Below are 13140 nucleotides of genomic sequence, written 5' to 3'. Positions count from 1 at the left end.
TTCATTGCACTTTGTTTTCAATCTTTTGATGGAATTTAATGCTATAAACATGTTAAAAAACAAGGCAGGTCAGGATGCTGTTTTTTAGTGCCTTAGGGTTGCATAAATACCTTTGATTGGTACATCAGCATAATCTCTCCATTGGCCTTCCAAGTTTTTAAAGTAATCTGATTTCCCAAATGGAGTTTTGGTGCCAGAAACTTCCTACAAATTCTTGAGTTAGTTATTCAAAGCCTTATTCCCTTGAGTGTTGGGATTCACATCATACAGGAGCATTGAATCATTGGGAGAAGAAATGTTGGGCTATTAGTTAAGTTAAGGAGAAAGGAAGCTCATGCTTTTACCAGATTGCAAGAATGGTCAGATGAGGAGGCCCAAACTCTCACTAGTAGCCTCACATTGCAACGAACAAGGATGCACATTCAATTTCGCAGCTACTAAAATTGTTGGCTGAGCAGGTACAAAAATAGCCAGGGAAATGATTGAAGCCTTAACTGCAGTGATTCACTTAACAATCATGCCAAAAAAAGGTTGTAAAGTAGATCAGGGCTCATTTAAAAATTGCCTTGCATAATAACAGAAATTTTGGACTCAATTGTGTTGACATCCCTGCCCTAGCCTATCAGGGCTCATATACTGAAAAGGATGAGATCAAATCTGAGTTTGCAAGGACATTCTGAGTTTGTGAGGGAGCAAGAAAGCAAAGAAAGAAGGAAAGAAGGAAGGAAGGAAAAAATAAAGGAAGGAAGGAGGGAAGGAAGGAAGGAAGAGAAAGAAAGAAAGAAAGAAAGAAAGAAAGAAAGAAAGAAAGAAAGAAAGAAAGAAAGAAAGAAAGAAAGAAAGAATAGAATAGAATAGAATAGAATAGAATAGAATAGAATAGAATAGAATAGAATAGAATAGAATAGAATTCTTTACTGGCCAAGTGTGGTTGGACACACAAGGAATTTGTCTTGGTGCAAATGCTCTCAGTGTACATAAATGAAAAGATACATTCATCAAGAGTCAAGAATCATCAGGTACAACACTTAATAATAGTCATAGGGTACAATAAGCAATCAAATCATACTAGGAAACAGTCAATATAAATTGTAAGGATACAAGGGACAAAGTTACAGTCATACAGTCACAGTAGGAGGGGATGGGTGATAAAGAGTGATGAGAAGATTAATAGTAATAGTAATGCAGACTTTGTAAAGGACAGTTCGACAGAAAGAAAGAAGGAAAGAAAAGAAAAGAAAAGAAAAGAAAAGAAAAGAAAAGAAAAGAAAAGAAAAAAGAATGAATGGGTTTTTTGGTATTATCAACATTCTGATTACTGTGGGTATCAACTGTGCAAGACGTGCACCAGCGTGCAGTCTGGAGGGGAACAGTTGTCCTACTTCGATTCCTGCAGGCATGCACATCAAGCTACAGCGTGCCTTTCTAGCAAATATTTTCCCTCCATTGTCATGTAGTGAACAAATCTGATTAGGCGGGGGGGACATCATATGGACTGCATAAAAATTCATTTCCTTCTCAGAAACATGATCTCCCTTAATTGAAACGGAGCAGGGGGAGGGGAAGACAAATGGTTGTTTAAATAAAATTACATTGGTAAACTTACTTACCAAGCAGTGGGAAAAGTGCATTTCATTGGTGCAATTCATGGGCTGGGTTAATGCAGCGCTTTGGAGGACATAAGACACTCCGTGAATTGGCAGCAAAGTATATGGACAAAATTTTGAGGGTAGAATTCAAACAGGCTATTTTATCTGCTAATGTTCCAGCACCACATTTTGTAATTTATTGTCATGCACATCACTGGTGAGTCCAGATCAGCCTCTTTCAATCTATTTCTAGTTTTTCATTATAATCTCATGTTCTATTCACTAGAGCCACATACAGTTCTTAGAGTCAGTTCTTTTTCTTCCATGTCTAGATCAAACTTTAAACTGCCAGAATGAAACCAACTTCTTGGCTTTATCATTGGCCAAAAATAAATCATTATCATTACATGTTTCTGGTAGTAGCTGACATTGGAGTCAGTGATTGGTCTCATGGACATCAATACATCCATGGAAATAACGCAGGACACCCATTTGATCCTCAGTCCCAGCTGATTTTTAACCTTTTGCCATGTCAGTTAGAAAAAGCAGGATGTCAACCATTGTAAAGCAAAGCACTAAACTGCTAATATGTCTATTTTCAGCCTGGCTGTAGAAAATGAAAATACTGGGTGACTGCATTCAATTTGCAGGATGAAAATTCTTCAAAAAAAAAAAAAAAAAAGAATGCGGGGAAGGATTTAAAAAAACCAAGACAGTGGTCACAATAAACATGGTTGTGGCTGCCACTTGTATTTTGTTGAAATCTCTGGATAATGCTCCAGCTTTCAAGATGTCCTCTTCATAAAGAGTCATCCAGCCTGTCCCAAAGATACTGTTTGAAAGGCAAGTGAACTTAGTTGTTTCTTTCCTTGAAAATGTTTTGCTTCTCATCCAAGAAGCTTCTTCAGAACTTGGGACAACCTTCACTTGGATGATTGAGAATCTCCATAGACAATCTTCCAAATGAAATATAGAAGGGAAAGCAACTGGGACCACCAAAGTCACCCAACCAACCATTCATGCCTGGATGGTAGACTGAGTAGCAGACGCACAGATTATTTGGACATTGCCTTCATCTGCTGTAATGAAATATTTTGCACTTTTACTTAAAACCTAGCAATTATTTCTAAAGATGCCTCTAGGACTATCCATTAGCGGATGCAAATGTTACACAAACCAACATCCTTTTCCCCCCCCCAGCAATGCTGTTTTTGGCAGGGAATCAGCAGCCACTCTCCAATTTAGGCACTGCATGTCCCAAATTACTTATACAACCTTGAAAAATGTGGTACTTTTCCTCGCAAAAGGCAGTTGGGGAAGCTGATGTAACCGAGAGATGATTCTAGAAAGGCCTGTCACACTTCCTTTCCTTCTATTTATGAGGGAGAACTTTCAGCCTCCTCTCAGCATGGACGAGAGAGAGGATAAAAACACCTTCTTAATGGCCTTCTGAGAGAAAAAATGTGAAATTAGCATCCTTTATTTATTGGGGGAACAAAGATCCTGGTGACTCTAACCTCAGGAAGGAGGCAAAATGAGCCGAAAAACAACTTCCCCCCTCCACGCTAACCCCTGGTGTGGAGGAGAGAAAAAATCATTCCTTTGTTCCCTGAAACTCTTATGAACTGCAACAACAGACCTGAACAGCTGAGTGTGTAACTCAGATGAATCTGACACAACGAGATCTGTTTTTTATTTTATTTGGAGACATCTGTTTGGTGCTATATAATAAAGAGCATAGGACTGTTTGGAATGTTTGGCAAGCATGGGGTTGTTTTTTAGTATTAAAGAAAGGACAGAAATAAAGTCATACTGAGTTTCCGAGAGGTCAGCTCCGTGGCTTCCAAGTTTGGATGCAAGCAAGTATGATTTTAATGAAAAAAATCATGAGCCGAGGTCTTGTTTAGAAGGCAGAATGGCTTCTACCAAGCTACCCACACCTGTGATTTTTTCCCTCTTGTAAATCCTAGTGGTTTATTCTGGCCATAGCCAGAAGATTTAGCAGATAACAGATAATCAGAGTTGGAAGGGACCTTGTAGGTCATCTAGTCCAACCCCTGCCCAAGCAGGAGACCCTACACCATTTCTGACAAATAGCAGTCCAGTCTCTTCTTGAAAGCTTCAAGTGATGAAGCTCCCACAACTTCCGAGGGCAACTTCTGTTCCATTGTTCTCACTGTCAGAAAGTTTCTCCTTATTTCCAGGTTGAATCTCTCTTTGTTCAATTTCTATCCATTATTCCTTGTCTGGCCTGCAGGTGTGCTTTAGAAAATAGCTTGACTCCCTTCCTCTCTATGGCAGCCCCTCAAATATTGGAACACTGGAAGGTTTAGAGATGAGACATTTAGTGATGTCTGTTTAATTTCTTTCAGAACCCAAAAGATCATTCAGACAAAAGCGTGACCAAGCCTTTATCTGCGTTATTGGGGAAGCTTGGAATGGCTTCTGTAACAATAGGGTGCATTTCTCCCATCTGGATGAAACAAACAATAAACAGAAAGCTACAGGAGGGCTGGCAAAGAGTGGAGATGGGTATTTTCTCCTCGTTATGATAGTTTTTTTTAATTTGAAAAGATATTGTTTTCGCTGGCCTTTAGAGCAACTTAGATACTTAGAACTTAATCCACACACACATTGCATTCTGACTGGGGGCAGATCAGACAGATATCCCCTTCTTATCTCATGTTCCTACGATTATAAAATAAGAATTGAGACAGAAGAAACATGGGGAGGAGGTTAAAAAAGCAGAGCAGGACTGAAAAGGTTCTCATGGAATATGAATGCAAAATGCTGATCAGCTGAACAAGGACTTTCATGAAAAGCTGAGAAAACTGTGGCTCTCCGATATTGCTCAACTACCGTGTTTCTCCAACAATACGGCCTCCACCAATAGGAAGGCCCAGCATGTTTTTTGGGCATAAAATCAAATTAAGCCCCTCCCCCCCAAATTTAGGCCTATTTTAAAATATGCAAAATAAGGGGGAAGGTCGGGGAGACTTGCTGTTAGGAGCGTCCGGCGGGCCGGAATTCCTCGCCACCAGCCGCTCCTAACGGGCGATCATGGCCAAGCACAGAGAGCTCCCTACTCCCACCTTTGCTGCAGACACCTTTGGCACCCGCCGCTGTTGCTTTCCCTTCTGCCCATTACGCCGCCACGTTTGGAGCTGCCGCTTCCGTGTTTGGAGTGCCGTCGCCATTTGGAGCTCCAAACGCGGAAGTGGCAGCTCCAAACATGATGGCAGGCGATCTTTTTATTTTGATCCGCGCGAAGTTCAAAGCGAGCAAGAGAGGGAGACTGCGATGCCTCCATCCGAGATGGCAACCTCACTAGTGGATCACAACGTGGCTGGAAGCCCGAATCGGCGGGATATGATGGCGATCTTTTTGGAGCGAGAGGAAAGGGAGAGAAGAGTTGCGAGGCGTAATTTGCAGGAGGAAGTGGGTGTACCCCACGGCAGGGAGCCCAAGGAAGAAGGGCTGGTAGGCAACGGAGAGCGTCCCGTAGCTCCGGAAGCAGCCTAGAGACGCGCCCAGGAAGAGGCGCAGATGCTGCCTTGTAGTCCCCAAGCCAACTGCGTGCGCCGCCTTTAGTTATGTGCGCTCCGCGCTTTGGGCATCTCCGTGTGATCGCGACCCTGTCCTTTCCACCTGGCGCCCTTGCTGCTTTCTGGCTCTTTAGGAGTGGCTGTTGGCGAGGATGCAAGGGGGGGAATTAAGTCACCCCCCCGAAAAGACGGCCTAGCCGTTTTTTCGGGGCTCAAAAAAAAATAAGGCCCGGCCTTATTATGTGAGAAACACGGTACAATTCCCAAAGGCCAGTGGTGACGGGTACAGAGAATTGCAGTTCAGCAACTTTCAGAGGGCCTTAGATTACCCATCATTTTTTAAAAAATTATTAGGTCGGAAGACAAGTCGGACAGGAGTAAAATAGTGGCAGATTCCAAGGTAAAATTCTACTGTTTCACTGATGTTGATTGGGCTCAGAGGTGGAATGCAGCAAGTTCTGACCAGTTCTGGAGAACCGGTAGCAGAAATTTTGAGTAGTTTGGAGAACTGGCAAATCCGACCTCTGACTGGCCCCACCACCATCTATTCTCTGCCTCCTGAGTCCCAGCTGATTGGCTGGGTCTTCTTTGGTTGCCCTGCACAGGAGAACGGAGCTGGAAAGCACGTTAGTGGGGTGGGGAGGGAATGGGGATTTTGCAGTAACCTTCCCCTGCCACACCCACCAAGCCATGCCACGCCCACCAAGACACACCCACAGAACTGGTAGTAAAAAATTTTGAATCCCACCACTGATTGGGCTCTGTCTCTGCTACCTTCCGAGTCAAGATGACCAAGCTGTAATCCAGGAGACAGATGCGCTGGATAAAATTTAGAAAAATAGAACAAGTTGAACAGTATTTCCCACGTCATAGTTTGCAATGTAGAAATAGATTGGTCTAAAAGAGAGAACTACACCGACTTGCAACCATTCATTTAGTAACCATTTGAAGTTACTAAGATGCTTTAAAAAATGACTTACAACTGGTCTTCTAAGTTACAACTGTTGCAGTGTCCCTGTGATAACACATGATCAGAAGAAACAACTGTGGTGGTTGCCTTAATGAGCAATAAAGGCCTTAAAATTGGGTGCAATTCACTTAATGACCACCTCATTAAGCAAGGAAAGTTCTGGTGGGATAATTGGGTTCGTACGTTGAGGACTACCTGTTATCCCAAAGCCACACAGCAAGCTTCCTTGTTTGTGGGCTTGAAACTGAGACTGTCTGGAGTCCAAACCTTAGTAAGTATGCAATAGTGGCAAATATCTGTAGCTCAGGTGTAGGATGAGGGTGGAGGCTGGTTCTCCGAACTTGTGGCTTGGTTTCCGATCATTTAGTTACCAGCTAGATGACATCTTCAGTGGAGTTTAAGGAATGGCACTGTTTGTGTTCTTCTGCTTATAAGGGCTTTGTGTGGTCAGTAGGACTTGTCAGGGGAGGGTCTAGTGATAGGCCTTGTGGTGGATCAGATGTGGGTTACATCAGGTGAGGGTCTTGTGACAACAGCCATCACAATGTCCTTCATCTATATAACCCTCCTATCACAAGACCTACTGACCACACGAAGCCCTTATTAGCAGAACACCAACACTGACATTCCCTAAATTCTGCTGAAGATATAGCCTGGTAATGAAACAGACACAGACTTCAACGCATAATTAGAACTGCAGAAAAAACAATTGCTACCAACCTGCCTTCTATTGAGGACCTGTATAGTGCATGAGTCAAAAAGAGGGCTGTGAAAATATCTACAGACCCCTCACATCCTGGACATAAACTGCTTCGACTCCTTCCCTCAAAATGACGCTATAGAGCACTGCACACCAGAACAACTAGACACAAGGGGAGTTTTTCCCCCGAATGCCATCACTCTGCTAAACAACTAACTCCCACAACATTGTCAACTTATTTATAAGACTGTATTACTATTATTCCTCTACTACTAGATTATAATAACACTTCCTAGTATCTATCTCTTCCCACTTATGACTATAACCATGTTGCTTATATCTTTACAAATTATATTGTTTTATTATTTGTTTCCTAGTATGATTTGATCGCTTACCTATGACTATCACTAAATGTTGTATCTTATGATTCTTGATGAATGTATTTTTTTTCTTTATGTACACTGAGACCATATGCACCAAAGACAAATTCCTTGTGTGTCCAATCACACTTGACCAATAAAGAATTCCTGTTCTATTCTATTCTATTCTATTCTATTCTATTCTATTCTATTCTATTCTATTCTATTCTATTCTATTCTATTCTACTCTACTCTACTCTACTCTACTCTACTCTACTCTACTCTACTCTACTCTACTCTACTCTACTCTACTCTACTCTATTCCTGGTGTGGTAAGCAAATGTTCTTACACTTCTGAGGAGACTTTACCATCTTTCAATTATTTTGTTGATTCTTTCACAATGAAGTTGAACTGCATTTATTTTTATGAGACCCTTATGAGACAACTGAAACTACCAAAAAAGAATCCACTTCCCCCTCCACATTTTTTCCATTGTTGAAGGGTACAGAGCTACCATAAGAAGCCAATTAGGCTAAGCCATAATTCAAAGGCTCCTGAAATGCCCAAAGAATGCTATATCCTTGCACGCATTCAACAAATACACATACACACATTGCTTAAGAGCAGATGGAACAGCCTTGGCTCCATTTACATTCTTTTCACTATATTCACTACTATATCTGATGCAGCTCATCATTCAGACTTCTCTGGAGAAATCCTTAAAACAAACATACACATGATTAAAATGGAAATGTTCGTTTTCCAAAAATGTTTGAAATATTTCGAAGTTTTAAAAAATGTGCTATTTCTTTCTTTCTGAAAGATGGGGAAAACGCTTTAGAAAGCAGCTGTTTGCCGTTATGTGTTGTCCATCTCTGAATGTACACTGAGAGCATTTGCACCAAAGACAAATTCTTTGTGTGTCCAATCATACTTGGCCAATAAAGAATTCTATTCTACTCTATTCTATAAAAAAAAAACAATAGAAAAACAAAATATGGCTGTTCGATTGTTATGTGCAGGCAACCAACTTTCTCCTTTTTTCTAAGAAGAAATTACAGGCAGTGTCCAACTTATGACCACAGTTGAGCACACATTTCTGTTGCTAAGTGAGGAATTTGTTAAGTGAGTTTTGTCCCGTTTTACAACTTTTCTTTCCCCCAGTTGTTAAGTGAATCACTGCAGTTCGTAAAATTAGTTAACATAGCTGTTAAGTGAAGCTCTTTTCCTCATTTGTTTTTTAAAAGGTCGCAAATTTTGTGCAACTGTCACAAATGCCAGTGACTTGCCAAACATCTGAATTTTGACCATGTGACCATGGGGATGCTGCAGTGGTCATAAGTGTGAAAAATAGTCATAAGTCACTTTTTTCAGTGCTGTTGTAACTTTGAACGGTCACTAAATGAACTGTTGTAAGTGGAGGACTACCTGTATATGCGGCAATGTAATGGCTATTACATTGGACTGCTAATGTAACCCACCAATCCTGTGCTTTCTCACTCCTCCAAGCAGTTTTTTAAAAAAGTACATAAAGAGAAAATCTAAAATTTAATGCTTAAATAACCTCTTCAAGGGAAAGTTAGGTGTTGGTAAGATGGCAAGTGAAGGATCAGGGAAGCTGTCCTTTCTCAAAAAGGACTTTCTATGATTTCACAAAATTAAATTAATGCAATTTCAAACATTCACAATTCAGGAGATTGTTAAAACTAGGCCATCTCTCAGAAGACATCATGAATGCTTGGCAATTGTTCACAATATTACAGGGTTTTCATACAAGATATTTTGGTCATGAGAAGTGGGGGCAGAATTTAGCAATTCTTCCCAATTTAGCAATAGCCCTTAGACTTATATACCACTTCATAATGCTTTACAGCCCTCTCTAAGCAGTTTATCCAGATTGCCCCCAACAATCTGGATCCTCGTTTTACTGACCTCAGAGGGATGGAAGGCTGAGTCAACCTCAAGCTGGTGAGACTCGAACTGCTGGCAGTTGGCAGAATTAGCCTGCAATACTGCATTCTAACCACTGTGCCACCATGGCTCTTTTGCATTCTGCATTTGAAATAGTTGCTAGAGTCCAGTTGTAAGTATTTATGATACAACCACATTTGGAAAGATCCATACAACTTTGCACTAACTCACATATTTACATTCTGTAATAACTGTAATCTCAGCAAAATCCTCTCCCAAATGAAGGCGAATATACATGTCCCAGGATAATGTTGCAGGATCCAATCTGGGTGGGTTACCGGGATCAGAGGTTTTGTCTCCCGAGCTTTTGGACTCATGCTGGAGCCCATCCTCAGGGAACTCCTCTCTAGTAGAGTGTGTGCTCTAGGCTATTCTGTGTGTAGTATTTCTATGGTGCCTGGTTGTGTGTGGCTCATAGCTGGCCACTAATATCCCAATCAACAACTAAAAAGCCACACACAACCAGGCACTACCTGAATAGAATATGTGCTTTGGGCATAGAATAGCCCAATGTACACATTCTGGTGAGAGAGAAATTCCCTGAGGATGGGCTCCAGGACAAATCCAAAAGCTTGGAAGACTAAACCTATGGTCTCGGTGAATACTGAAAAATCCTCTCCTTTCCCTGAATAAAGGTAAAGATTCCCCTCACTCATGCGTGCAAATCGTTCCCGTCTCTAGGGGGCGGTGCTCATCTTCATTACAAAACTGAAGAGCCAGCGCTGTCCAAAGATGTCTCCATGGTCATGTGGCTGGCATGACTAAACGCCGAAGGCTCACGGAACACTGTTACCTTCCCACCAAAGTGGTCCCTATTTTTCTACTTGCATTTTTTACATGTTTTCAAACTGCTAGGTTAGCAGAAGCTGGGACAAGGAACGGGAGCTCACTCCATTACGCGGCGCTAGGGATTCGAATTGCCGAACTGCTGACCTTTCTGATCGACAAGCCCAGCGTCTTAGCCACCGAGCCACCACGTCCCTTTCTTTCTCTGAACGCAACATAATTATTCTTTGCAGAGCTCTGAAAAAAACCATGCCACAATATATGATCTATGAGCAATACCTACAGGTCTACAGTAAGTTCAACCAGACTAAAACTTCTTACAGCTTTAGTAGGGTGGGACACACGGTTATATTTGCAACCCAAGGAAATAAAACCCCCACTGCTTTAGGCCGGTAATACATCCAAATGTCAACAACCAAAGATAACTCCTGTTCTGATTCACATCAGCAGGGGCTGTCAGAGAGAAAAGACACTCTTCAGCAAATCCAAGAAATAAGGTCAGCCAAACCATCTCTTGACAACATTGGACACAATCCCCTCTTGGGTTTCCAACTGTTTTCCACATTTTCCCGTATGTAAATATCCCCATGTGTGATATTGGCTTACAGCATGTTTAGAGTATAATGCAATGGGCCAAGAAAAAAAAATTCCCAGAAGACCTCATTTAAAACAGAAATGCTTTATTGAAGAACTGGAGGGTGTGGTAGCTTGGAGCAAAGGCTTACATATAAGGTTGGGGGGCGGGGTGTCAGATTTTCTTCTCTCCAAAAAAAATTCCTTTCGAAATTCTCCTAGGTTCAGAATTGGCCATCAGGGAGGAAAGATTACTGTGGGAGAAAAATATATAAAAGCTTCTGGGGTTTTAAGAGTTGGTCTTCTTTTATACAGTTGCTAACTGTGGACCTGAGGAACTGTAGACTATGAAATGTATTGTGTTGCCTGCCCTAACATGCCCTATAGAAATTTGATATGGGTGTCCATTTCTTGACATAATTAACACTTGACTGTGTATTGATGGCTGCTCTGGAATAAAGATTCATAAGTATCTTGGCATGTAGGTTCTGAATCACATTCTCTCATCTAATGATATACAATTAAAAACACAGAGATAAAGATATTGTGAGAGCTGATTTCATGTAGGAAAGTCATATAGAATGTGATTCAAAACCCTGGAATTCTATAATGTTGAAGTTCCCTGAGGTCTATATAAGAAAAGCTTCTTTGTTCCAAGAGAGAATAAAAGAACAAAAGAAAGAAAGAGAAAGAGAGAGAGAGAGAAAGAAAAAAAGAAAGAAGGAAGGAAGGAAGGAAGGAAGGAAGGAAGGAAGGAAGGAAGGAAGGAAGGAAAGAAAGAAAGAAAGAAAGAAAGAAAGAAAGAAAGAAAGAAAGAAAGAAAGAAAGAAAGAAAGAAAGAAAGAAAGAAAGAAAGAAAGAAAGAAAGAAAGAAAGAAAAGAAAGAAAGAAAGAAAGAAAGAAAGAAGATGAGAAAGGAAGAAGGAGAGAGGGAGAAAAGGTAGGTAGGTAGGTAGGAACATTGGCCAAGAATCTCTTGTTATGAATGAGCTTCCATGCCTCTCTTGTTCACTTCTGGAAAGAACCCAAGAAAGCAAAGATATCCATATGGAAGGTTTTATATTCTGCTTTATCGATTTTACCTGCTGGGGGCCATGCCTTGATGTACCCAGTACAGTGAACCACAGCATATTGTGCCTCTCCTTCCTTCACTGGGCCCAGGCCATTTCTAAATAGAAAGCAGAGAAAAATAAATAAATAACCATGTTTGTTTTTCAACCAAGACAATCCTTCAAATTCATTACCACTACTCTCTGAATCCTCTTTTCATAGTTCAATCAAAATGACTCCCTTTGAAACAGACATGTTTCCTGTTTGGCCCAAGGTCCAAACTCAGGCGCTCCCTTACGTCAATTAGAAGCCACGGAAAGAGACTATAGAAGAAACTGGGTGAGTCACATACAGTGTAATGGCACAATTTATTTAGTTTATTTCTTGTGTAAGATAATTTGGAAGTCAGTGTTACTTTTAAAAAAATGCCAATAAATGGATGTCGTTTCTCAAATCTTGGAGCAGAACAAAACATTTGGGATATGAAATCTGCAAATGAATATATATGGAAAGAAGCAATTGAAAGGAACAATCACCAAATTTGTTGCAGTGTTTATATTCCCCTCTCTCTAACACAAACTTCTTGGTCTTCTCTATTTGGGATATAGCTAAATATACACAAATATATATTTAACTGTCGCTTAAAAAAACACACATACTTAAAACTCATATACACACATATTCACATACACTCATACAAATTCATGCAGGCAGTCACTAAGCAGAAATGTGCACAAACCACATGAATTTCGTGAAATTAAATTTCCCATGAAATATCATTAACATGAACAATGACAAATAACAAATCTTGTTTTGAGCACATTTTAAACCCTGCAATTTAAGAAAACAGATGCTCGTCTTCAACACTAAGAACAACTGTGGTTTAGTCCTAAGCTTTGGTAAAAGCACATTTGGCAACATTGGCAAAAGGCTTTGAGTGAGCATAGTATGGATCGTTCTATGCTCACCCAAACCCTTTTGCCAATGTTTTAATTTGATGGGTCTGTTCAAATTCAACTAGCCCACTGGCACATTTGCGGAATTCCTTAGAGTCCAAGTGTCAAAAATGAATGCCTCCATCATATCTGTGAATGCTGATCTCAAGGCCCACAAGAATGTGAACTGATGCTTCTGAGACTTACCTTGTCAACCCAAGCGTTGCCTATTATAATAGGTCAACATTTTTCTAAGGTCTTGGATGATGAGGATAACTAAGGGTTATGCCAAAGAAGGAACAGAAAACACCAACCTGTATCTTTTCCTCATGGTTGTTATCCTGTTCAGAGGTAAATGATCCAATGGAGCATTTCCACATCTAGAAATGAAACAGCGTAAGACAGTTAGCAACCCTACTTGATTGCAGGGAACAAGCTACAACAATGAAGTTACACAACTGCAGCCAGAAACCTTTGTAGCAGAAGGCTTTTAAAGATCATGGGTTGGTGTTTGCTTTGCTTTGTGTTTGCCTCGAAGTCACAAAGAACAACCTATTCTGCAAAACAACTGAGGGCAAGGTAAGAAATAATGGATGGAAACTTATCAAAGGGAGAGCCAACCTAGAACTAAGAAGAAATAATCCAATTAATAGTGTCATCT

The 13140-nt window shown here is 40.7% G+C and overlaps 2 protein-coding genes across 3 annotated transcripts in view; one reads left to right on the top strand and one right to left on the bottom strand.

The window, feature by feature from the left end:
- Positions 1-13140, top strand: part of CTXND1 (cortexin domain containing 1) — a 413279-nt gene that overhangs the window by 309071 nt on the left and 91068 nt on the right. The gene's annotated exons all lie outside the window — the stretch shown is intronic.
- ARNT2 (aryl hydrocarbon receptor nuclear translocator 2) overlaps positions 1-13140 on the bottom strand; it is a 110286-nt gene that overhangs the window by 43267 nt on the left and 53879 nt on the right. For both annotated transcript variants that reach the window (XM_087972616.1, XM_087972617.1), the window contains 2 exons: positions 12794-12859; positions 11577-11662 (listed from right to left, as the gene is read on the bottom strand). In XM_087972616.1, coding sequence (XP_087828742.1) covers positions 11577-11662; positions 12794-12859 — 152 coding nt within the window. The remainder of the gene's footprint in view (positions 1-11576; positions 11663-12793; positions 12860-13140) is intronic.

Source organism: Notechis scutatus, chromosome 11, assembly GCF_049901735.1.
Source record: "Notechis scutatus isolate UNSWTSFEM ecotype Mainland chromosome 11, rNotScu1.2, whole genome shotgun sequence".
In the NCBI taxonomy this organism is placed as follows: Eukaryota; Metazoa; Chordata; class Lepidosauria; order Squamata; family Elapidae; genus Notechis; species Notechis scutatus.
The sequence above is the reverse complement of the archived record's forward strand: the minus strand, read 5'-3'. Positions and strand labels throughout refer to the sequence as shown.